Here is a 21,734-nt window from a genome sequence, read left to right as displayed (position 1 = left end):
TTCTTCTCCCTTCCGTGGTGATTCTGATGAGGATTTACTGAGACCACAGAGAACACCTGCCCCACAGAACAGGCTCCAGCACCTGCGAGGCGAGAGGCACTGCCTCCACAGCCTCTAAGTTTGTGTTTGTCACTAACAAGGGATCCCCTGGCTCCAGGGAGCCTGTTGCTGCTGTAGGCAGCTCTAGTTACTAGAAAGCTCCATCTAGTTAGCAAACTCTGATCTGTGGTCCAAATCTGCCATACCACCTGCTTATGCAAGGTTTTCATAGATCACAGCTGTGCTCATCTGTTTACAGAGTAATTAGAACAAGGACCATATGTCCCCCAAAGCCTAAACTACTTCTCTCCTGGCTCTAATTTACAGAAGGAGTTTGCTGGCCCTAACTCTGATAAGACAGCTCTGAGTCTGAATCACAGAGCTGCTCTTGTCTCTGAGCCAAACCCTATTTAAAAGTAAGGACTTTCAGAGTAGGTGAGAATTAGGAAATTCAGTCCAGAAAATTGAAGACTGATGAGGATGTGGGAAGAGTCTATAAGATGATTATTAAACTGAACATAGGCCGGGCGCGGTGGCTCATGCCTGTAATCCCAGCACTTTGGGAGGCCGAGGTGCACGGATCGCGAGGTCAGGAGATCGAGACCATCCTGGCTAACACAGTGAAACCCCGTCTCTACTAAAAATACAAAAAAATTAGCCGGGCGTGGTGTCGGGCGCCTGTAGTCCCAGCTACTCAGTAGGCTGAGGCAGGAGAATGGCATGAACCAGGGAGGCAGAGCTTGCAGTGAGCTGAGATCCGGCCACTGCACTCCAGCCTGGGCGACAGAGCAAGACTCCGTCTCAAAAAAAAAAAAAAAAAAAAAAAACGAAAAACAAACTGAACATAGAACAATGTTCCTAATCCTAGAACGCCACTTAAGGGAATACTCATTTTTAAGCCTGAATGCTGAGGAAAAAGAGCCTCCCCAGATCTCAGCAGCTTAAAACACAGGTTTGTTTCATGCTCAGGAAGGATGTCTACCAGGGACAGCTGGGGGCTCCGCTTTGTTGCTGTTGTTTGAGACGGAGCCTTGCTTTGTCGCCCAGGCTGGAGTGCAGTGGCGCCATCTCCACTCACTGCAACCTCTGTCTCCCAGGTTCAAGCGAGTCTCCTGCCTCAGCCTCCCAAGTAGCTCAGATTACAGGTGTCTGCCACCACACCCAGCTAATTTTTTGTATTTTTAGTAGAGATGGGGTTTCACCATGTTGTCCAGGCTGGTCTCGAACTCCTGGCCTCAAGTGATCCTCCCACCTCGGCCTACCAAAGTGCTGGGATTACAGGCATGAGGCATCATGCCAGGCCCTTTTCATTTTTTTAAAATTATATAATATTGCTCATAATCACATTAAAATAATGTGTATGTGTAAACAAGGAGACTTGCTTCATCCTCCTGCCTTGTCCTGCTCCATTCCTTGGAGATGTCACTGTTAGTAGTTTGGCATCTGTTGTCTTTATTTTGTTTTAATGGAAACATATTTTTCACTTTATTATTATTATTAATTTTTTTTTTTTTTTTTGAGATAGAGTCTTGCTCTGTCACCCAGGCTGGAATGGTGGCACAATCTTGGATCACTGCAAGCTCTGCCTCCCGGGTGCAGGCCATTCTCCTGCCTCAGCCTCCCGAGTAGCTGGGACTACAGGCGCCCGCCACCATGCCCGGCTAATTTTTTGTATTTTTAGTAGAGACGGGGTTTCACTGTGTTAGCCAGGATGGTCTCGATCTCCTGACCTCGTGATCCAATTTCATTTTAAATAAAGGGCTCAAGTGACACTCACTTTACAGCTAAACTTTTCCTCACTTAATATTTTATGACTATTTTTTTCTTTCTTTCTTTCTTTTTTTTTTAGACAGGGCTTCTCCTGTCACCCACGCTGGAGTGCAGTGGCAAAATCTCAGCTCACTGCAACCTCCACATCCCATGCTCAAGTGATTTTCCTGCCTCAGCCTCCCAAGTAGCTGGGACTTCAGGCTCACAGATAGCATGCCCTGCTAATTTTTGTACTTTTTGTAGGGACAGGGTTTTGCCGTGTTGCCTGGGCTGGTCTTGAACTCCTGACCTCAGGTGATCTACCTGCCCTGGCCTCTCAAAAGTGCTGTAATTACAGCCATAGTGCCTAGCCTATGACTGTTTTTCCATATCTGCTCCTACCTTCCCATCCCCTGCATGAGGCCCATATGTGGATGCAGTTGCTTACTCACTTATGGATGAGTACCTGACTTCCTGGTTAAGGCTTTTTTTGTTTTGTTTTGTTTTTGTGAGACGGAGCCTCGCTCTGTAGCCCAGTCTGGAGTATAGTGGTGCAATCTCAGCTCACTGCAACATCCACCTCCCGGGTCCTGGTTCAAGCAATTCTCCTGCCTCAGCCTCCCGAGTAGCTGGGATTACAGGCATGCACCACCATGCCCAGCTAATTTTTTTTTTTTTTTTTTGAGACGGAGTCTCGCTCTATCACCCAGGCTGGAGTGCAGTGGCCAGATCTCAGCTCACTGCAAGCTCTGCCTCCCAGGTTTACGCCATTCTCCTGCCTCAGCCTCCCAAGTAGCTGGGACTACAGGCGCCCGCCACCACGCCGGCTAGTTTTTTGTATTTTTTAGTAGAGACGGGGTTTTACTGTGTTAGCTAGGATGGTCTCGATCTCCTGACCTCGTGATCCGCCCGTCTCGGCCTCCCAAAATGCTGGGATTACAGGCTTGAGCCACTGTGCCCGGCCCCAGCTAATTTTTGTATTTTTAGTAGAGACGGGGTTTCACCATGTTGGCTAGGCTGGTCTTGAACTCCTGAACTTGTGATTCGCCTGCCTCAGCCTTGCAAAGTGCTGGAATTACACAGGCATGAACCACCGTGCCCAGCCTTTTTTAAAAAATTTTTTGAGGCAGAGTTTCACTCTTGTCGCCTGGGCTGGAGCGCAATGGCACGATCTCAGCTCACTGCAACCTCCACCTCCCAGGTTCAAGTGATTCTCCTGCCTCAGCCTCCTGAGTGGCTGGGAATACAGGCTCCCTCCACCATGCCCAGCTAATTTTTGTATTTTTATTAGAGACAGGTTTTCTCCATGTCGGCCAGGCTGGTCTTGAAATCCTGACCTCAGGTGATCCACCCACCTTGGGTTCCCAAAGTGCTGGAATTACAGGCGTGCGCCACCACGCCCGGCCCATTTATATTTTTCGAGGCAGTTTCTTGCTCTGTCCCCCAGGCTGGAGCGCGGTGGTGAAATCATGGCTCTCTGAACTCCTGAGCTCAAGCAGTCCTCCTGCCTCAGCCCGTTTTCGTTGTTGTTATTTGTTTTCCTAATTATGAACACTATAACCTGTGACCGTTCTTGTTGCATTTCCTTATATCCTCAAGCCGGTTTGTTATTGACAGTAAATTCTTAGAAGTGGGACTGCCGGCTCCTATACTATGTGCCTTTTCCAGTTCAATATTGTCAAATCGTGTTTCAGTCACATTCCTCATAGCCTTTTGCCTTTGTTAGACCAAAAACCCCCAAAAAGGGCTGGGCACAGTGGTTCACGCCTGCCAATACAAAACCATCTTTGTTTTATACAGAAATGTTGCTTTCTTGTTTTCTTTCCAGTGAAATTTAGATATGAAAATCTGACAGTGTACATCATGTATGACATATGCAGTTTCCTTGTGGGAGTGGTATTGAGTGAGCATCTCTTACCAGCTGACCTAAGACATTTTTAAATGACAGCCTCCATTATAAACTGTAATATAAGCCAGGCACGTTGGCTCACACCTGCAATCTCAACACTTTGGGAGGCCGAAGTGGGCGGATGACTTCAGGCCAGGAGTTCAAGACCAGCCTGGCCAACATGGCGAAACCCTATCTCTAAAATATCCTATCTCTAAAAATGCAAAAATTAGCTGGGCCTAGTGGTGTGTGCCTGTAGTCCTAGCTACTGGAGAGGCTCAGGCAGGAGAATTGCTTGAACCCTGGAGGCAGAGGCTACAGTGAGTCCAGGTGGTGTCACTGCACTCCAGCCTGAGTGACAAAGTGAGACTCCATTTCAAAAAAACCCCAACTCCCCCCAAAATTTTTGATGTGGTTTGCATTTCTTTGATTATGTTTGAGGTCGATCGAGACTTGAGGCTGGCACTGGAGCAGGCGTTCCCACTTGTCCCGTGAGGTCAAAGGTCGTGGAGAGTGGCCGAGTGCGTCGGGGGTGCAGACGCCCTATTGTGACTCTTTCACGCTTGGCCATCTTAGAACACGTGAATGTGCCGTGAGCGGTTTCTCAGCGCGTGGTGTTTCCTGGTGAGATAGATGTCACTGGAAGAGCCTTTTCTCCAAGTGAGAGGCCATCTTGTGCTGTGACTTTTTTTTTTTTTGAGACAGAGTTTCACTCTTGTTGCCCAGGCTGGAGTGCAGTGGCGCAATCTTGGCTCACTGCAGCCTACACCTCCCAGGTCCAAGTGATTCTCCTGTCTTAGCCACCCAAGTAGCTGGGGTTACTGGCGCCCGCCACCACGCTCAGCTAACTTTTGTATTTTTAGTAGAGGTGGGATTTCACCATGTTGGCCAGGCTGGTCTCAAACTCCTGACCTCAGGTGATCCGCCCGCCTCAGCCTTCCAAAGTGCTGGCGTTACAGGCGTGAGCCACCGTACTCAGTCATGCTGTGACTTTTAAAACGTTTCAGTGGGAAAGTATGGACACTTCCCCCTGCACCTAATATCTGACAGTGAGCGCATCTGAACTGCTGCAGAAGAGGCGGCAAGGAGAGCATTTTGAGGATCTGTGGGTTTTCAGGTAGAGAAAATCATTCGTGATCCCCTCTCAGAACTCTTCTAATCAGGTAGAGTTATCCAGACATATGAAGCTCATCATTTAAAAACTGATTTTGCCATGATTTCCAATAATAGTCACTTGCAGAATGTTGATGCAGCAGAATCAGCCACTTCCTGACCGTCTACACTGAAAAACAGCTTGCAGCTCCGTTAAGTGGCTGTTGTTAGTAGAAGTGGAGTTCTGGAGGGGGGACGCCAGTGTCTGCTCCTGGTGACCCGTCCGGGTGCAGCTAACAGAACTTTGGCTGCGGGGCTGGGCTCCCCTGGCTCTGGGCAGCACCGCTTTGTTCCAGAAAGTACTCGCAGCCCATCTCACGGGACCTTCTTCTTTCAGTCCTTTCAGGGGAGCCAGGGACGCGCCTACCTCTTCAATTCCGTGTGAGTACCCTGGTTCAGCCTGGGGGCGGCGTGGGCCCCGGGATGGCCTGGATGGTACCTACACAGCGCCCTGTGTAGAATCACCTGGTTAGGGGTCCTGAAAGAACCCACCATCCCCCGCCTGGGAGTTTCTGAAACGCACTAAGGATCTTGCCCCTAGCCTGTCCCATCACTGATCTTCCCCATCGATGGTGGGGGCAGGCAGGGAGTGGGGAGAGGCAGGATGCTGCTCCTGGGAGGTTCCCTGTTTTGGGGGAACTCTTAGGGGAATGGGGCGGGGCCCGCTGAGGGGCAGGGCCTGGTCAGGGGTGAGCCAGGCCTGCAGCACGGTGGCCCCTCTTTCCCCTCAGGGTGAACGTGGGCTGCGGCCCCGCAGAGGAGAGGGTCCTTCTCACCGGGCTGCATGCAGTCGCCGACATCTACTGCGAGAACTGCAAGACCACACTCGGGTGGAAATACGTGAGTGCTGCCGGTTTCTAAGGGATGCTCGTGCCACAAGGGGATGTGCCACTAAGTTGCCACTGACCCATACCTCCCCCTGCAGTGTGGCCCCTAGTACCGGTCACAGCGCTTTCAGAAACCCCAGCTCCTCAGCCGAGGCAGGCAGTCCAGGCTCCAGTGAGGCGTGACCTCACCACTGCCCTCCAGCCTGGGTGACAGTGAGGCCCCGACCCAAAACAAAAAACAAAAACTCATGTTCAGGCCCATTTCTTCCTAAGCCAGGCTGTCTGCACCCAGCCTGCCCTCCGCCCCTGAGCAGAGCCTGGGTGTGGGAGGTGGCTGAGAGGGCTGTGGGGAACTGCGGGAGGCTGTGCCCACCGTCAGGGACAAGCCTGGAAGACCCCTCAGCGCCAGACCTGCTGGAGTGAGAGTCAGAGAGCTGCCCATGAGCAGCCACCCAGATCCCTCTTCCCCGGAGACCTTGATTTGAAGGTCGCAGTCCCCACCTTCTCTCCAGCCTTCACCTCTAGTTCCCTTCTCTCTCTACCACGTGGCTGATCTGGCCTCCAAAGCCAACAAACCTGGGGCCCTCAGGCCCTGCACCCTCTTGCCCCGCTTCCCTCCTCCACACTGCCCTGAGGTCTCTCTTCCAGGCTCCACTCTCTCTGGCCGACCTTTGTGGCCGAGTCCTCCCCTCCCCCAGGCCACCTCAGATTCCATGGTTTTGACTCCCTGGCCATCTGCCATCTGGTGGGTGCTCCCATGCCTTCCCTGGCTTGTTTTTGTTTTTGAGATGGTCTTAAACTCCTGACCTCAAGTGATCCACCCATCTCAGCCTCCCAAAGTGCTGGGATTACAGGCCTGAGCCACCGCACCCGGCCTGCCTGCCTTTTTTGAAGAAGGCTTTCCCATTCAGGCTCTGGTGTTCGCCGGGTCCAGGCCACCTGCTCTCCCTCTTTCCTGAATTCCTGATCATCTCTGGTCTCCCAGATTCCTTGTGAGCTTTGGAAGGCTACAGTTCACATGGTGGAAAAGGGCTCCACAAGACTGGCACACATCCCCAGCCCTTCCCCCTGGTCAGTCAGCCCCTTACCCCTCTGTGGGCCCCACTTCCAGAAACCCCTGCCTTCCCTGCATGGCCACCACACTGCATTCCCCTCTACAGCTGCACTCGCTGCTTCCTGCTGGCACAGTCCTTCCTGTGTCTGCCACACCTGGGGCTGCCGCTTGGGTAGGCAGGATCCCATCTTGGTCTTCTGTGTCCCTAGCACCAGGCCACACACTCAGCAAAACAAAATGATGAGGATGTGTCTGTGGGAGAGATGTTAACTCCTCCCCATGCAGGGCCTTCTCCAGATATCCTGTTTTTTTGTTGTTGTTTTGTTTTTAGACAGGGTCTTGGTCGATCTCAGCCCATTGCAGCTTCGACCTTCTGGGTTGAAGCGGTCCTCCCACCTCAACCTCCCAAGTAGCTGGGACTATAGGCACACCACACCCAGCTAAGTTTTTGTTGCGTAGGCTTGTCTCGAACTCCTGGACTCAAGTCATCCTCCTGCCTTGGCCTCCCAAAGTGCTGGGATTACAGATGTGCACCACTGTGCCAGCCTCCGTCACTCTCCCTGTATTTGCCTTCACTCTAGTTATGCACAGAATTCCTGGAGTGTAGTCTTTTGCATCTCTTCAAGCCTCTTAAATCGCCCCACACGTAAATTTTCAATAAACAGATCTGCATTCACACTGTCCCACAAGTAATCCCAGCACTTTGGGAGCCTGAGGTGGAAGGATCACTTGAGCCCCAGAGGTCAAGGCTGCAGGGAGCTATGACCACACCACTGCATTCCAGCCTGGGCGACAGAGTGAGACCCTATCTCAAAACAAGCAAATGAAAAACCTTTTAGTGTATGTGCTGCTGAAGCGAGCACATGAAAAACTTTCAACAACAAATGTAAAGTAAACCTGCACTGCCTCAGTGGACTCACCTGGAACAGACCCCTCAGCGCTGGGTGAGTGCACAGCTCAGGGAACACCTGGGTATAGTTAATAGTATAGACTTGGTGCGGGGGGGTGGGGTTGCCAAAAGAGTGATGAAATTGAAAAGTGAAACCTTCTGTCCTGAAACCTTCATCTCCCTTTTCTTTTTCAAGGAGCATGCATTTGAGAGCAGTCAGAAATATAAGGAAGGAAAATTCATCATTGAGCTTGCTCACATGATCAAAGACAATGGCTGGGAGTAAAGTGCGAACTTTCCCTTCTCCTTCGAATGCTGTTTTGTGAAAGAAACTGAATGTAATGGAAACGTAGGAGCAGCCGGTGGGAGCCTTTCTTGCCCTCTGACCTCAAAGGCTAGCTGCGCATAGCTCTTGACACTCTCGGCCATCTCTGTGGGTAAGGTGTCCCCTTGGATCTGTCCTGTTCATGTACACGGTTGTTTCTGAAAATCTTCAATGTGCTTTTTCTAACTTCTCAAGTTCTAGAGAAAGAATTAACCAACTGATGACTTACCCACCTAGTTAATACCTTCCTTTCTCCTGTCTTCAATATAGTTGGGCTCTGCTTTTTTAAGGTTCAGTTGAAAACCAAACTGAGGCCGGGCGCGGTGGCTCACGCCTGTAATCCCAGCACTTTGGGAGGCCGAGGCGGGTGGATCACCTGAGGTCAGGGGTTCTAGACCAGCCTGGCCAACATGGGGAAACCCCGTCTCTACTAAAAATACAAAAATTAGCCGGGCATGGTGGTGGCTGCCTGTAATCTTAGCTACTCAGGAGGCTGAGGCAGGAGAATCACTTGAACCTGGGAGGCGGAAGTTGCAGTGAGCTAAGATTGCGCCATCGCACTCGAGCCTGGGGCACAAGAGCGAGACTTCGTCTCAAAAAAAAAAAAAAAAAATTAGCTGGTTATGGTGGCGCATGCCTGTAGTCCCAGCTACTCAGGAGGCTGATGCAGGAGAATCACTTGAACCCAGCAGGCGGAGGTTGCAGTGAGCCGAGATTGTGCCACTGCACTCCAGCCTGGCGACAGAGCAGGACTCCGTCTCAAAAAAAAAGAGAACCAAACTAAGTCTCTGAAGACCATAGGGACAGGGTCTCTTTAGATAGCAAGTCTCACCATTCCCCTTTTTAGAGAAAAGGTATTGTAGCCCATCCTCCACCCTACTTTTTCTTAAAATTCGCAAAACTTCAAATTGGCTATTCCTCTTTCAAATGAACCACTGAAGTACAGTGTTCATTTAAGAATCTTACAGAGGCAGTCAACAGACTTATACACTAAGGGTATTTTTGGTTTTTAGCCTGTTCAGAAACAGAGGCCAGCACTGATGACATTTTAGATACACTCTAAACTGAGAAATGTGTCTAGTGGAACATGTTGTTTATTTAAGCCAGTAGATTCCTTATCTAGAAAGCAGGTGAGCTGGCCCTTAGAGAAGGCTGTCCCAGGGGCCTGCAGAGGTGCCGTTACTGTCTGGTACCAGGGGTTGTGCCCTCAGCGGTGACAGCAGCTTAGGTGTCAGGCAGTTGCTGAGGGGCCGGTCCATGTTGTTATAGAGTAACACACTGGACCGAGTAAACGTCGGATTTCATTTTCTACCCTGGATGTACTTGAAGAAAAAGAATTATTTTTGCATATGAAAGAGGCCAGAACCCACAGGAAAAACTTCAAAACTTGACTTTCGCCAGAATGTTGAAAATTTGTTCAGAAAAGGTTAAAGCAACAAGACAGGTTTAGCCTTTGTGCATAAGCCTGCTAGATGCATCGCCCGTCCCTGCGTGGTGCTGTCCCATGTCACTTGAACTGATAGAAGGGCCTGTGCAATCTCCTAAGGCCTGTGTTTCTGCCACGTATTTTATTATGAATTACAATCCACCCATCCACCTGCCCTCCACCAGGAGTGGGCACCCCATAAGGGTTTAGGCCACTTTGCAGAGGATGGAGGTCAAAAACCATTCCCAGATAAGTTTGGTTTCAACATTTAGTAACTTGTCTCAGGGCACAGAGGGCAGGCAGGAGACTGGGGGAGGCCAAGGGGCAGCAGATAGGAGAGCACTGAGCCTGGATAGTTCTCAGCCTGGCAAGTGGCTCTGAAGCTGCCTTCAGACAAGGCTACTCTAGGGGCAAGAGTGCAAGCTGGCAGACAGTAAGAATGTGGCCACCTGTCCAGCTTCACACCTCCCCTGACTTAAGCCCTTCCTAAACCCAGACCTACGGTCCATGCAGGCACTGGGCTGTGCCTACTCGAGCTCACTGCCCACGTAGAGCATGCCTTTGGTGCCATCTCTTGGCCTAAGCCTTGGTATGTGGGACATGCCGCTGCCCTGGTGGGCATGGCACTGAGATGCATCAATTCAGCAGGAGTGACAAAGGCAGAAGTTCCTTTAAAGCACATCTTCCACTTAGGAAAGGAAGGAAATTTTTGTACATCCAGCTATGGCCCTGCAAGCTGCCTTATCCCTGCGCTAGTCTCCCTCACGGGCTCAGGCTGGCCCAGCACATCCCGACCTCCTGAGCTTGCGTGCCGCCATCCAGAGCACAGGGGTCACCGCGCGCTGCAGGGCTCTTGCTGCCTTATCTCAAGCCTGGAGAGGCTCTGCCCACGAGCTGGCACATGAAGTTAGCAACGCCTGTGGCTTCAGTCAATTGTCTGAGACTCTGAAGAGGCCGAGACACCTTCCCGACCGGAAGAAGTTGTTCACTGAAAACTTATTTTAAACTGACCCTTCCCTTCGAGTCTTCATTCCTCTCCCATGTGGGAACCCAGCCTTGGATGCCCTGGGGACTAGGGGAAACAGTTGGGGGTTTGTGCCGTCCCCAGCCTGCTATGGGTGTGAGGACAGCCAGGTCCTGAGTGACTCAAGATGTTTCACTTACATTGAAGAATCTTCTAAAACTCTTCCGAGTGGTTTGACACACTCAAGTTCTATTTAAGAGCTGTTCTGTGTGTGGGGCGAGTTTGCTGCTCCCTCGATTTGGGCACTTTGGTTTTTGTCTTTCCTGATGGCATTGATTGAACATTTTTTACTAGTCTTATGAATTTTCTTATGACTTTTGTATTTTTTTTGTAACTTAAACCAACAAAACTTTTATCACTTTTTTGTTGTTGTTGTTGTTGGGCTTCTGCAAAATGCAAGCTCATTTTTAAACCAAATGAATAGACCATGAGCTGGCGACAGGGGAAGTGCTATTCACAAGACCATGTCTACCACCCTCTAAAATTCCTGAACATAAAGTTCCTGAACAATATCATCTGGGACTTCTATTTATTTAAAACAAATCTTTCTTCCTTGAGAGCCTTGAGAGGTGCTGTCAGGGTTATAAATGGCACAGTGCATTTGCTGTAGGAATGGGATTTGGCGTTGTTTTACACGCACGGTATTTTTACACCTTAATGCTTATTCTTGATGGCATCTGTCAGATACTAGAATCAGAAATAAGACTCTTCCCAAAATCCTTAATTTACCTGATGCCCTCATCAGGTTGTTAAAAATTCAAGTGGTTTTAATAGCTAAAAACCTGCAAATTAAGCTCTAAAACAAACTACAGAAATGTAAACCTTCACTTGCCAAGGTCCTTGGTGGCCTATCCCCTGCCCCAGGGGCAGACGGTCCTGAAGCCCTTCCCTCACTGTGCAGGCCACTGGGTGAGGCTGGACGGTCACCCACGGCGGCTTCACTGCAAGGAGCAGGACTGCCAAGCTCAAGCACGGGGCCTTCAACTTCCCCTGTCCTCTGGCCACGCTGCCAGCCCTTGGTCCTTATCTGTGTGAGGTTTACAAATAAAGCTTCTGATGTCAAATGTTTGTTTAAATTGTGCTCTCAGTGGACGAGGCCATGTCCTGATGCGGAAGGCTGAGCCCAGGCTCGCTCTGGCACCCCTGAGAGCAGAGGGCTGTCTTAGGTTCTTCAAGCTCTGGAGCCAAGGGCGGTCTGGTCCTACTTCTCTGCCCCCACCATTGCGGGGATTTGAATGTGGCCAGAGAATACAGTCAGGGCCAGCCAGGGTGGCCACAGGGTCCTCTCCAAACCTGCTTCTCCCTTCCTGGTCAGTTTTCACCTCCCCCCCACACCTGTACCCTGGACACTGCGCTCCTCCTGTGCAGGCCCAGCTTGGTGTCTGAGCCTCTTACAAGTAAGCCCCTGCCAGGGCTAGACCAGACCTCGCTGAAGACAGTGCCTGGTGCGAGGCATTGAGGGCATCAAAAGTCACTCCAGGGGCCTGATCAACAGTCACAGATGGGGTGACAGGCTGCAGAGGGATAGGCTGGAGAAGAGGCGGAGTCAGCCGTGGTGCAGTTCTTGTTCTTAGCATGATGAAGGACCAGAGGCTGGTGTGCAGCAGGGTGACAAGGGGCAGACATGCCTCTAGCGATCATCAGGCAGCCTGTGGCAGTGGACGGGGTGAGGCAGGGATGCAGATGAGGCACCACCTGGCATCCAGGGAGACAAAGGGCTCGGGCCTGCGGCTTCAACATCAGTGAGGAGAAAAGGAAGGGCAGAGGTACAGCCTGGAACTGACAGGTTCAAGATTTGGGGCAACAAAAATGAGACAACCAAGAACAAGACCTAAGTTAGGGCTTAGTGTGAAGAACTAGAAGTGGGGGGCCTGAGGGCAACAGGGAGCCCAAGAGGCGAAGGAGGGAAGGAGGGTCCATGACATGAGAACACTGACCACTGGCCCGGGCTGAAAAAAGAAAAAGCGAGCCAGGGCACACTTGCTCAAGCCTGTAATCCCAGCACTTTGGGAGGCCGAGACGGGCGGATCACGAGGTCAGGAGATCGGAGACCATCCTGGCTAATACGGTGAAACCCCGTCTCTACTAAAAAATACAAAACCTGGCCGTGCGAGGTGGCGGGCGCCTGTAGTCCCAGCTACTTGGGAGGCTGAGGCAGGAGAATGGCGTAAACCTGGGGGGGCGGAGCTTGCAGTGAGCTGAGATCCAGCCACTGCACTCCAGCCTGGGCAACAGAGCGGGACTCCGTCTCAAAAAAAAAAAAAAAAAAAAAGAAAAAGAAAAATGGGGTCGAGGGAGGGTCTTTACGTTAGGAGATGCTGATGCAACCGGCCCAAGGCCATCAGAGTCAGTGACAGGAGGAGCAGTGTCTTGGAGCCCAATGGCCGGGCCTGAAAGCAGCAAGGCCACGTTCTCAGCAGGAGGGTGGGGAGACGGACTGCTTGTTCTCACAGCCAGGGACACTGGCCTCAACCAGGTGTGGGTCCCCTCAAGATTCTGATAGGGGCAGAGAGAAGCCACGCAGGCTTGAGATGAAGCCCGGGTAGTACATGGCCAGAGCAGGCAAGTGAGGCCCCGAGAGCCCAGGTGGGGTACGGCAGGAAAGTCAATGCTGCAGTCCAGCACCGGCCATCAGAAGCCCCGAAAGCCCACCTGCAGAGGCTCAGGCTCAGTAGGTCTGGGGTCTGAAAACTTGTCCCAGGTGATGGCGTTGGTCAGGGAACCACACTGGTTGTATAAATAGGCTGTCCCTGAGAAGATGACAGAAGGGTAAGAAAACCAGACTTATACAGCTGGGCGTGGTGGTGCACGCCTGTAGTCCCAGCTACTTGGGAGGCTGAGGCAGGAGGATTGCTTGAGCCCAGGAGGCTGAGGCTGCAGTGAGCCAGGATCACACCACTGCACTGGAGCCTGGGCAACAGAGCAAGACCCTGTCTTAAAAAGGAAACCAGAATGTGGAGACACCGTCCTTCCTCACTAACCTGGCCTACTGGAGGCCTGGGGCGCCAGCCTGGGTAGGGCAGACCTTATGCTCTGAGGTCCCAGCAGTGGGCTCTGGCTGGGCCAGGTCCTGGAAACAGGGCCAAGGCCCCTGGCAACAGGTTAAGGGGTGGGGAGGCTGTGGGCTCCCAGGGGCCAGGAAAGGGGATGCAGGCAGCAGGTAAGCCATTTATTGGATGGCAGCAGAGGGCAGGCTAGGAAGACTGGAAATGGAGATGTGGACACAGGCCTCCAGCCCTGCAACCCCACCAAAGTCCACAGTGGCCAACCTGCTGCTACCAGGAGCTGAAGTCCCCAAAACCCCGACTGGGCTTCTTCTTGGGCATGGGGACAGTGGCGCTGGTTGAGGGCTCTTCCTCTGCCGCTCGCTTCCTGGGAAGAGAAGAAGCCGCTGGGAGTCCACGCCCTCCCTCGGCCCCTCCTGACTTGTCTGTATCTCTATACGGCCCTCCCGGTATAGGCCCAACCCCTCCCACCTGCTGCTCCCACGTCCCCCTGAATTCGATGGCTTCCGCCCACAGAGACCCCGGCCAGGCCTTCAGAGGCAGTCCCTCGGCTGCAGAGGCCACAGCACAAGCCCACGCCCAGGACCAGTGCCCGTGGCTTTCTTGCCCCTCTGGATCTGACCCTCAGACCTCAGTCAGCCCCAGGAAACACCATGGGAAACAGGGAGGCCAGCCGCGCGGCACTCACGTGGCTGCTGGGTTGATGTACTTGCCCACGCCCTGGCGGAAGGTCTGGGGGCCCTGGCTCCCTGCCTCGGGCTGGCTGCTCTTCACTTTGGTCTCCGGGGCTGCCTCGAGCTGTGTCTTCCGCTCCTGGGCGATCTGTGGCACGAGAGGGTGGAGGCTGACTAGCAGCACCTTGGGCAGGACAGATGCTAGGCTTGGGGTGGGAAGGTGCGCTGGCCCAGACCCTCCTAGGTGGTGGCATCGTGCCCCTCACCTGGGCATCAGCCTCCTCATAGGGGTCCACGAACACCGTAGTGGCATCGATGCGGATCTCTTCCTAGCAGTAGAGGGGGCTCAGTGCACGGCAGGTCCTCCCCTTGCCTGCCTGGCCCCCAGCCGCCACGCCCCACCTCCCTGGGCACAGACCTTAGGGTGGTCAGTTTTGGGGTCACTCTCCACATTCTCCATGGCTGTCAGTACGTCAAAGCCCCCAACAACCCTGCAGCAGGGAGACAGGCGGGTCTGCACGCGCTCAAGGAAGGCACCCTCACGGCCGAGCCCCAAGGCATGTGGGAAGAGGGGCTGAGAGCCCCGAGGCTGGCCTGGTGGTCCTCGGGCAGCAGCCAGGAAGGCGATGAGAGGGAGTGGCAAGGGCGGGGTCAGCAGACCACGGCCCTGGGCATATCCAGCTGGGTTTTTTTTCTGGTTTTCTTTTGGTTCCCCCACCCACAGGAAAAACAGGAGTCACAAATGTGGCTTGTGCTGTCCCCACTGGTTTGGTAATAGAGTTCCACTTGGCCAGAACCGCATCACCTGCATCCACCTTGTTTCATGCTGCTTCCACACAGTTGGGTGGGTGTCAAGAGACCACGCGGCCCACAATGCTGGAAAGACCCCTGGACTAGAGGGTGAAGGGAGCTGGGCGTGGCCAGGCTTGTGAGTGTCACGCCATCAGGTCTGAGATAGGGCAGTGGCCAGGCCACGCAGGGGCGAGTTTCCTCTTCTCCTGAGCCCGGTGGGTCTGGAGAGCCAGACTTCCCTGGCACAGGGAGCACCCTCCGTCCCAGCTCTGCATAGCCTCAACCCCCAGCAGTGACGGCCAGCACGGCACATGGCTCAGGTCCACAGAGAAGGCAGCGAGGAGGCCTCAGGTGGGGAAGGAACCCACCTAGCCCACTGACCCTCAGGCTCCACACAGCCGCTTCCCTTACCGTCCAAAGATGGTGTGCTTCTTGTCCAGGTAGGCACAGGAGCGAAATGTGATGAAGCTGGGGAGGAGGGTTGGATGGTTAGGGAGAGCATGGCACCTTCTGCATCTGGCCTGCCTGAGAGCACACCAGGAGCTGCCCACCCTCTACAGTCAGCTCTGGGAACCTGCGGCTTCCGCGGACGCATGTGTGCATGTGGCTCCCTGCTGCTGCCCACCAGGGCAGGTCATCAGCCCCCGAAGCTGCCCAGGGAACCCCGGACCTCCAGCTGTCCCGAGGTCCTCCTGCTGCCCCGGCTGCTGCCCAATGCCTGTCAGGGAGTCCCTCTGCCCAGAGCCAGCCTGGCCATGCAGCTCTGTGGGAGGTGGCTGGGACAAGGCGACACCTGGAAAACCAGAGCCAGCCCTGTGCCATCAAGGGACCTGTCGAAGGACTGAGGAGAAGGGAGGCAACAAAGCCAGAACAGGAATCAAGGGATTAAGAAACGTGAGTAACATAAACATGGACAAAGCAAATGCTCAGGTTATCCAGGCACAGTGGCTCACGCCTGTAATCCCAGCACTTGGCAGGCCGAGGCAGGAAGACCGCTTGAGTCCAGGAGTTGAAGAACAGCTGGGGCAATGGCGTGAACCTGGGAGGCGGAGCTTGCAGTGAGCTGAGATCACACCACTGCACTCCAGCCTGGGTGACAGAGTGAGTCTCCGTCTTAAAAAAAAAAAAATTTCCAGGAGGAGCTTGCCTCGGGATGGTTCTTTTACTTTCCTCGTATCTGAGTTTAATTCTGCTTCTAGTTTCCTTCACTGTGTTAGAAATCAGCCAGAGAGAACCGCTTGCAGGTCAGAGCTGAGGTCTGCCCCACTGTAGACGTGACATCTGCGCACACTTGTCTGGTGGCCTTACGGGTGGTCAGACTCGGTGGGCTCAGGAGCATGTCCCTGCATGGCTGGGGGGGTGCATGTTCGAGGCAGCAGGGGTTAAGTCCTGTGTCTCTCACCAGCAGGGTGTGTGGGCTGTGCCTGCCTGCACCACCCTGGGGTGCTCCATGCCGCCAGTGCTGGGACCCACCCAGTATCTTCCACTGTTTTCCTTTCAGCCTCTCTGGCTCTGCCCTCTGAGGGCTTTTTGAACGCTCACAGCTGGGGTCTGTCACGTTCTCATTCATCCTGAAAGTCTTTTTTTTTTTTTTCCCTTCGAGACGGAGTCTCGCTGTCACCCAGGTTGCAGTGCAGTGGCGTGATCTTGGCTCACTGCAACGTCTGCCTCCCGGGTTCAAGCAATTCTCCTGCCTCAGCCTCCCGAGTAGCTGGAATTACAGGTGCCCACCACCACGCCTGGCTAATTTTTGTATTTTTAGTAGAGACATGGTTTCACCATGTTGGCCAGGCTGGTCTTAAACTCCTGGCCTCAGGTGATCCACCACCTGCCTTGGCCTCCCAAAGTGCTGGGATTGATCCTGACAGCTTTTTTTTCTTTTTTTGAGACGGAGTCTCGCTCTGTCGCCTGGGCTGGAGTGCAGTGGCACAATCTCGGCTCACTGCAAGCTCTGCCTCCCGGGTTCACACCCTTCTCCTGCCTCAGCCTCCCAAGTAGCTGGGACTACAGGCGCCCGCCACCACGCCCGGCTAATTTTTTGTATTTTTAGTAGAGATGGGGTTTCACCATGTTAGCCTGGATGGCCTCGATCTCCTGACCTCGTGATGCGACTGCCTCAGCCTCCAAAAGTGCTGGGATTACAGGTGCGAGCCACCGCGCCCAGCCTCCTCCTGGAAAATCTTTAATTACAAGAATCATGAAAGGAAAAACAAAGCTGTAACTAATTAAAGTCTAATTATCTTTGAATACAGTAAAACAGGCAAACCTTTGGCAACAGTTGTCCAAGAAAGCACAAAATACTACTAGAAATAAGAAGAGGCCGGGTACGGTGGCTCAAGCCTGTAATCCCAGCACTTTGGGAGGCTGAGGCAGGAGGATCACCTGAGGTCAGGAGTTCGAGACCAGCCTGGCCAACATGGTGAAACCCCATCTCTACTAAAAATACAAAAATTAGCCGGGCGTGGTGGCAGGCGCCTGTAATCCTAGCTACTCAGGAGGCTGAGGCAGGAGAATCGCTTGAACCCAGGAGGCAGAGGTTGCGGTGAGCCAAGATCGTGCCATTGCACTCCAGCCTGGGGGACCAGAGAGACTCCATCTCAAAAAAAAAAAAAGAAAGAAGGCTGAGCGTGGTGGCACATGCCTGTAATCTCAGCACTTTGGGAGGCTGAGACGGGTGGATCACCTGAGGTCAGGAGTTGGAGACCAGCCTGGCCAACATGGTGAAACCCTGTCTCTACTAAAAATACAAAAAATTAGCTGGGCATTGTGGTGGGCGTCTGTCATCCCAGGAGAACTGCTTGAACCGGGAGGCGGAGGTTGCAGCGAGCCGAGATCCCACCATTGCACTCCAGCCTGGGCGACAAGAGTGACACTCCATCTCGAAAAAAAAAAAAGAAAAAGAAGAGAAGGTGGCAACTGATCTGTCAGCAGTTTCACAGGCTGGTTAAGCCAAAGAGAAATAAAAAATAATAAAATGATTCCCTATCCTGGCCCCTGCCAAACAACAAGAACCAACCATGCACCCAACCTACTTGAAAATAACCAACAGTCCTAGGCAATCCTTGGCTGAGAGGAAACTGAAAGGGAAGCTACCAACCGCCAGCAAGCAGTGAAGAGGGAACGTGCACCCTCAAAATGACAGATGCGGCTACCAGAAGCAGACATGGATTAAAGTGAAGGAGGAGGAAAAGCACCATGAAGAAGTAGACAGAGAGTGAAAACAATCCCACAGGAAGTGAAAACAGACAGACTCTTCAAAGACCATTAAGGGATCGAGGAACAGAAAGTGTGATTAGGAAGGAGAAAAAAAAAAAAAAGGTGAGCACAGAGAGGCCAAGAGAACATCAGCTTCATGGGAACAAGTGCCGTTAACCCTGAAATGAAAGCCCCAAGGAAGTGGCACGAACGGCTGCCAGCTGCCTTTGGCCAGCTGTTCACCACAGCTGACACCAGTGCAATTTTTTTTTTTTTTTTTCCAGACAGGGTTTCACTGCTGCCCAGGATAGAGTGCAGTGGTGCGATCCCAGCTCACTGTAGCTTTGACTTCCCAGGCTCAGAGGATCCCCCACCTCACCCTCCCAAGTAGCTGGGACTACAGGCACACACCACCATGCCCCACGAATTTTTTAAATTTTTTGTAGAGGCCGGGCACAGTGGCTCAAGCCTGTAATCCCAGCACTTTGGGAGGCCGAGGCGGGTGGATCACGAGGTCAGGAGATCGAGACCATCCCGGCTAACCCGGTGAAACTCCGTCTCTACTAAAAAAATACAAAAAACTAGCTGGGCGAGGTGGCGGGTGCCTGTAGTCCCAGCTACTCGGGAGGCTGAGGCAGGAGAATGGCGTGAACCCAGGAGGCGGAGCTTGTAGTCTGCACTCCAGCCCGGGCGACAGACTCTCAAAAAAAAAAAAAAAAAAAATTTTGTAGAGATGGGGTTTTGCCATGTTGCCCAGGCTCATCTCAAATTCCTGGGCTCAGGCAATCCACCTACCTCAGCCTCCCCAAGTGCTGGGATTACAGGTGTGAGCCACCACGCCCGGCCACCCCTGTGATTTTAACCATTCCAGGCTACAAAGGCACAGCCAGCTCTGCTCACAACATGCAGGGGCCACACCTGTCACAGCAAAACCTGCTGGAGCCAGTCCACACAACTGAGACCACGTGTGACAAGACAGTGAGCCGGTGGAAGGCCACAGCAAAGCCACAAGAGGCCAGGGTTCACCCCAGAATGCCACGGAGACACCCGTGCACTCTGGCCTTGTAGTGGCCACATCCACAAATCCCAGGAGGACCAGAAAAGCACAGAATCATCATAACAGATGCTAAGAAAGAAACCTCTAGAAACTCAGCCACCCTCCTAAAAAACAGCCCAACAACAAATGTTCTGAGAAGGCAAAACAGCAATTCCTGTGGAGCACAGCAAGACGCCCACTTCCTCCTCCTCATCAGGCCCACAGTGACATGACGGTGACAGGACTGATGAGCACACCAGGGTGGCAGAGAGGAGGCCAGCTTTTGATGACAAGCATGACTATCTAGAAAACCCAAAAAACTCTTAAACCCTTTTTTAATTATAAGAGAATGTGATAAAGTGGCTAGATATAAAACGAACAGTTTTTCTCTCCATGAGCAATGATCCCCAAAGTTGGAAAAAAGGTCCATTTACAAAAGTATCACAAATTATAAAAAGTCCTTAAGTTGCTTTATCCAGAAAGTCACAGTACCCATGTGAAGAAAATGATTGAAAGACTAAAACGTAAAGTCAGGCCACTGTCTGGGGTGGCAGGTGGATGGAAAGGGCACCTCTATTCTTCCACAATACAGGCATCTGGCCCCCACGGCCCCGCCGGCCCCCCATCCCCTGCTGCTCGCCACCAGCCTGCACACTGCTCCCCACATGCACCAGGGCCACACATTCCCCAGACCTCCTGTGTCTCTCCAGGCGCCTCTCCCTGTCCAGTCCATGCCCTGCACAATCCCTCCCACATGCTGCTCCAGCACGCTGACCTCCCCAGCACTGCCTGGCCACAGGCACCCACACGAACGCCTGGTCCCTATCAAGAGGCCCTTCTGGACCTCCAGTAATTCATGACTTCTGGTCTCTCGAGGACAAACCGGGCACGGGCAGCTCTTCCTGATGACTCACTCTGGGGGCCCCCCTTTTGAACACAGGTGCACATGCTTGGCCTAGGTGTGCCGTACACTGTCTGGGTTTGATTCAGAACCAGCACACCCTTCAGGGAGGGCCAAGAGGGAGAACCTGCAGGGAGTGCTGGCTCACCTCCCAGGCCACCCCAGCCAGCCCGGCTGACTCACAATTGAGATTTGTTGCTGTTGGGCCCTGAGTTGGCCATGCTGAGGATGCCGCGGCCCGTGTGAGAGAGGTTGGGCCGGAACTCATCTTTGAAGGGCTTCCCCCAGTACGACTCCCCGCCTAGAAGAGAAAGGCCCACAGAAGCAGGAAAGCTTGGGCCCCAGCCGAGGCAGAACCAGAAACCTCAGAGTGCCAAGGGGCATCAGGGCCTTGCTGAGCCCAGCCTGGGGCAGGGGCACTTGATAGGGTGGCCCCCGGCCCCACGTCACCAACTCCTGGGTCCTTTGGAGCCCCCGCGCCTCTACACAGGCAGGCTACTGCCCACTCACCCCAGCCCTGCCTGGGGCCTGCCCCAGGACAGGAATTAAAGAGTCAAGACCGCCATCATTATCACTCAAGCTATGGGAATACGGAGTGGGGGGGGCCTGGACCCAAGCAGCTGTCAGGCTGAGGGGCTTGGAGAGGCTGCAGGAGGGAGGGCTGGCCGTGGTCTGAGGCGGATCCCAGGGGCGAGACCACACACTCCTGCCTCCTCTACCATACAGGCCTCAGAGCCACCTGGAAATGAGAAAACCGAGGGCCAGGCCTGAGCGGGCACAGCACTGATGGCTGCCAGTCGTTCCACCCTGGTCTAATAGATTCCACGTCTGAGCTCTGCACAGCCCCTGCCCAGCTACCCCCTCATGCCCCACGGAGCTGCCAGGGTGCCCAGAGAGGGGCCCAGTACCAGTACCTACCCATGCCTGTGCCTGTGGGGTCGCCCCCTTGGATCTGTGAAAACAAAAGCCAGTGAGCAAGTCACACTCTGAGACCCGAGGCCCACTGCCTGCCTGACTGAAGAAGACCCCTCCTGCTACATGGCTCCATACGGGGGCTGGGCTCTTGGTGAGTGATGATGAGGGGCCCTCCCAGCCACCTCCCCGTGTGAACCCAGTGCTGGATGGGCTGGGGCCTCAAGGGTCAGCCTATGGGTTCCCCAACAGAAGATCACTGACTGGACTCATCCTGGCCACCGGGGCATGGGCCAGGGCCCTGGAACGGGGCAGGGACAAGCCCACCCAGCCCCTGATGTCCCACCAAGCTCATCTGTGCAGCCAGTGACTCGCGTCACTCACCACAAAGTTCCGGATGGATCTGTGGAAGATGGTGCCATCGTAATAATGCTTTTTGCAAAGCCTGATGAAGTTTTCGCAGGTTTTTGGTGTCTGCAACATAGCCCCGATACTTGTATGAGGCAGAGAGCTGCCAAAGGCAGCTCACCACAGCCACAGGAGGCCTTTTTTTTTTTTTTTTTTTTTGAGATGCAGTCTTGCTGTCGCCCAGGCTGGAGTGCTGTGGCACGATCTCGGCTCACTGCAACCTCCACCTCCTAGGTTCAAGACATTCTCCTGCCTCAGCCTCCCAAGTAGCCAGGACTACAGGCGTGCGCCACCACACCTGGCTAATTTTTGTAGTTTTAGTAGAGACGGGGTTTCCCCATGTTGGCCAGGCTGGTCTTTAACATGTAGCCGAGTCAGCTGCCCGGCCACTCTGGGCAAGGATGGACCCACAACAGCAACCAACAGGCCCCGTGCAGC

The 21,734-nt window shown here is 53.4% G+C and overlaps 2 protein-coding genes across 5 annotated transcripts in view; one reads left to right on the top strand and one right to left on the bottom strand.

Annotated features, from left to right (window-relative positions):
- Window positions 1-11,441, top strand: part of YPEL1 (yippee like 1) — a 37,097-nt gene extending 25,656 nt beyond the window's left edge. Inside the window, exons 3-5 of one of the 2 annotated variants that reach the window (XM_030914358.1) lie at window positions 5,166-5,209; window positions 5,560-5,668; window positions 7,795-11,441. In XM_030914358.1, coding sequence (XP_030770218.1) covers window positions 5,166-5,209; window positions 5,560-5,668; window positions 7,795-7,884 — 243 coding nt within the window. In that variant the 3' untranslated portion in view covers window positions 7,885-11,441. Of the gene's footprint in view, window positions 1-5,165; window positions 5,210-5,559; window positions 5,669-7,040; window positions 7,479-7,794 lie in introns of those variants that run through there. The other variant, XM_030914359.1, reaches the window with a different exon arrangement.
- Window positions 11,080-21,734, bottom strand: part of PPIL2 (peptidylprolyl isomerase like 2) — a 30,984-nt gene continuing 20,329 nt past the window's right edge. The window contains exons 13-21 of one of the 3 annotated variants that reach the window (XM_010381777.2): window positions 21,273-21,362; window positions 20,895-20,928; window positions 20,160-20,277; window positions 15,256-15,312; window positions 14,471-14,543; window positions 14,319-14,381; window positions 14,067-14,200; window positions 13,643-13,745; window positions 11,080-12,152 (exon numbers count right to left, since the gene is read on the bottom strand). In XM_010381777.2, the coding sequence (XP_010380079.1) occupies window positions 13,649-13,745; window positions 14,067-14,200; window positions 14,319-14,381; window positions 14,471-14,543; window positions 15,256-15,312; window positions 20,160-20,277; window positions 20,895-20,928; window positions 21,273-21,362 (666 nt within the window). In that variant the 3' untranslated portion in view covers window positions 11,080-12,152; window positions 13,643-13,648. The remainder of the gene's footprint in view (window positions 12,153-13,642; window positions 13,746-14,066; window positions 14,201-14,318; window positions 14,382-14,470; window positions 14,544-15,255; window positions 15,313-20,159; window positions 20,278-20,894; window positions 20,929-21,272; window positions 21,363-21,734) is intronic. The other 2 variants (XM_010381778.2, XM_030914357.1) reach the window with 2 other exon arrangements.

The sequence above is a fragment of the Rhinopithecus roxellana genome, chromosome 13, assembly GCF_007565055.1.
Source record: "Rhinopithecus roxellana isolate Shanxi Qingling chromosome 13, ASM756505v1, whole genome shotgun sequence".
Lineage (NCBI taxonomy): Eukaryota > Metazoa > Chordata > Mammalia > Primates > Cercopithecidae > Rhinopithecus > Rhinopithecus roxellana.
Note: the sequence above shows the minus strand (reverse complement) of the source record. Positions and strands in the feature narration are given on the sequence as shown.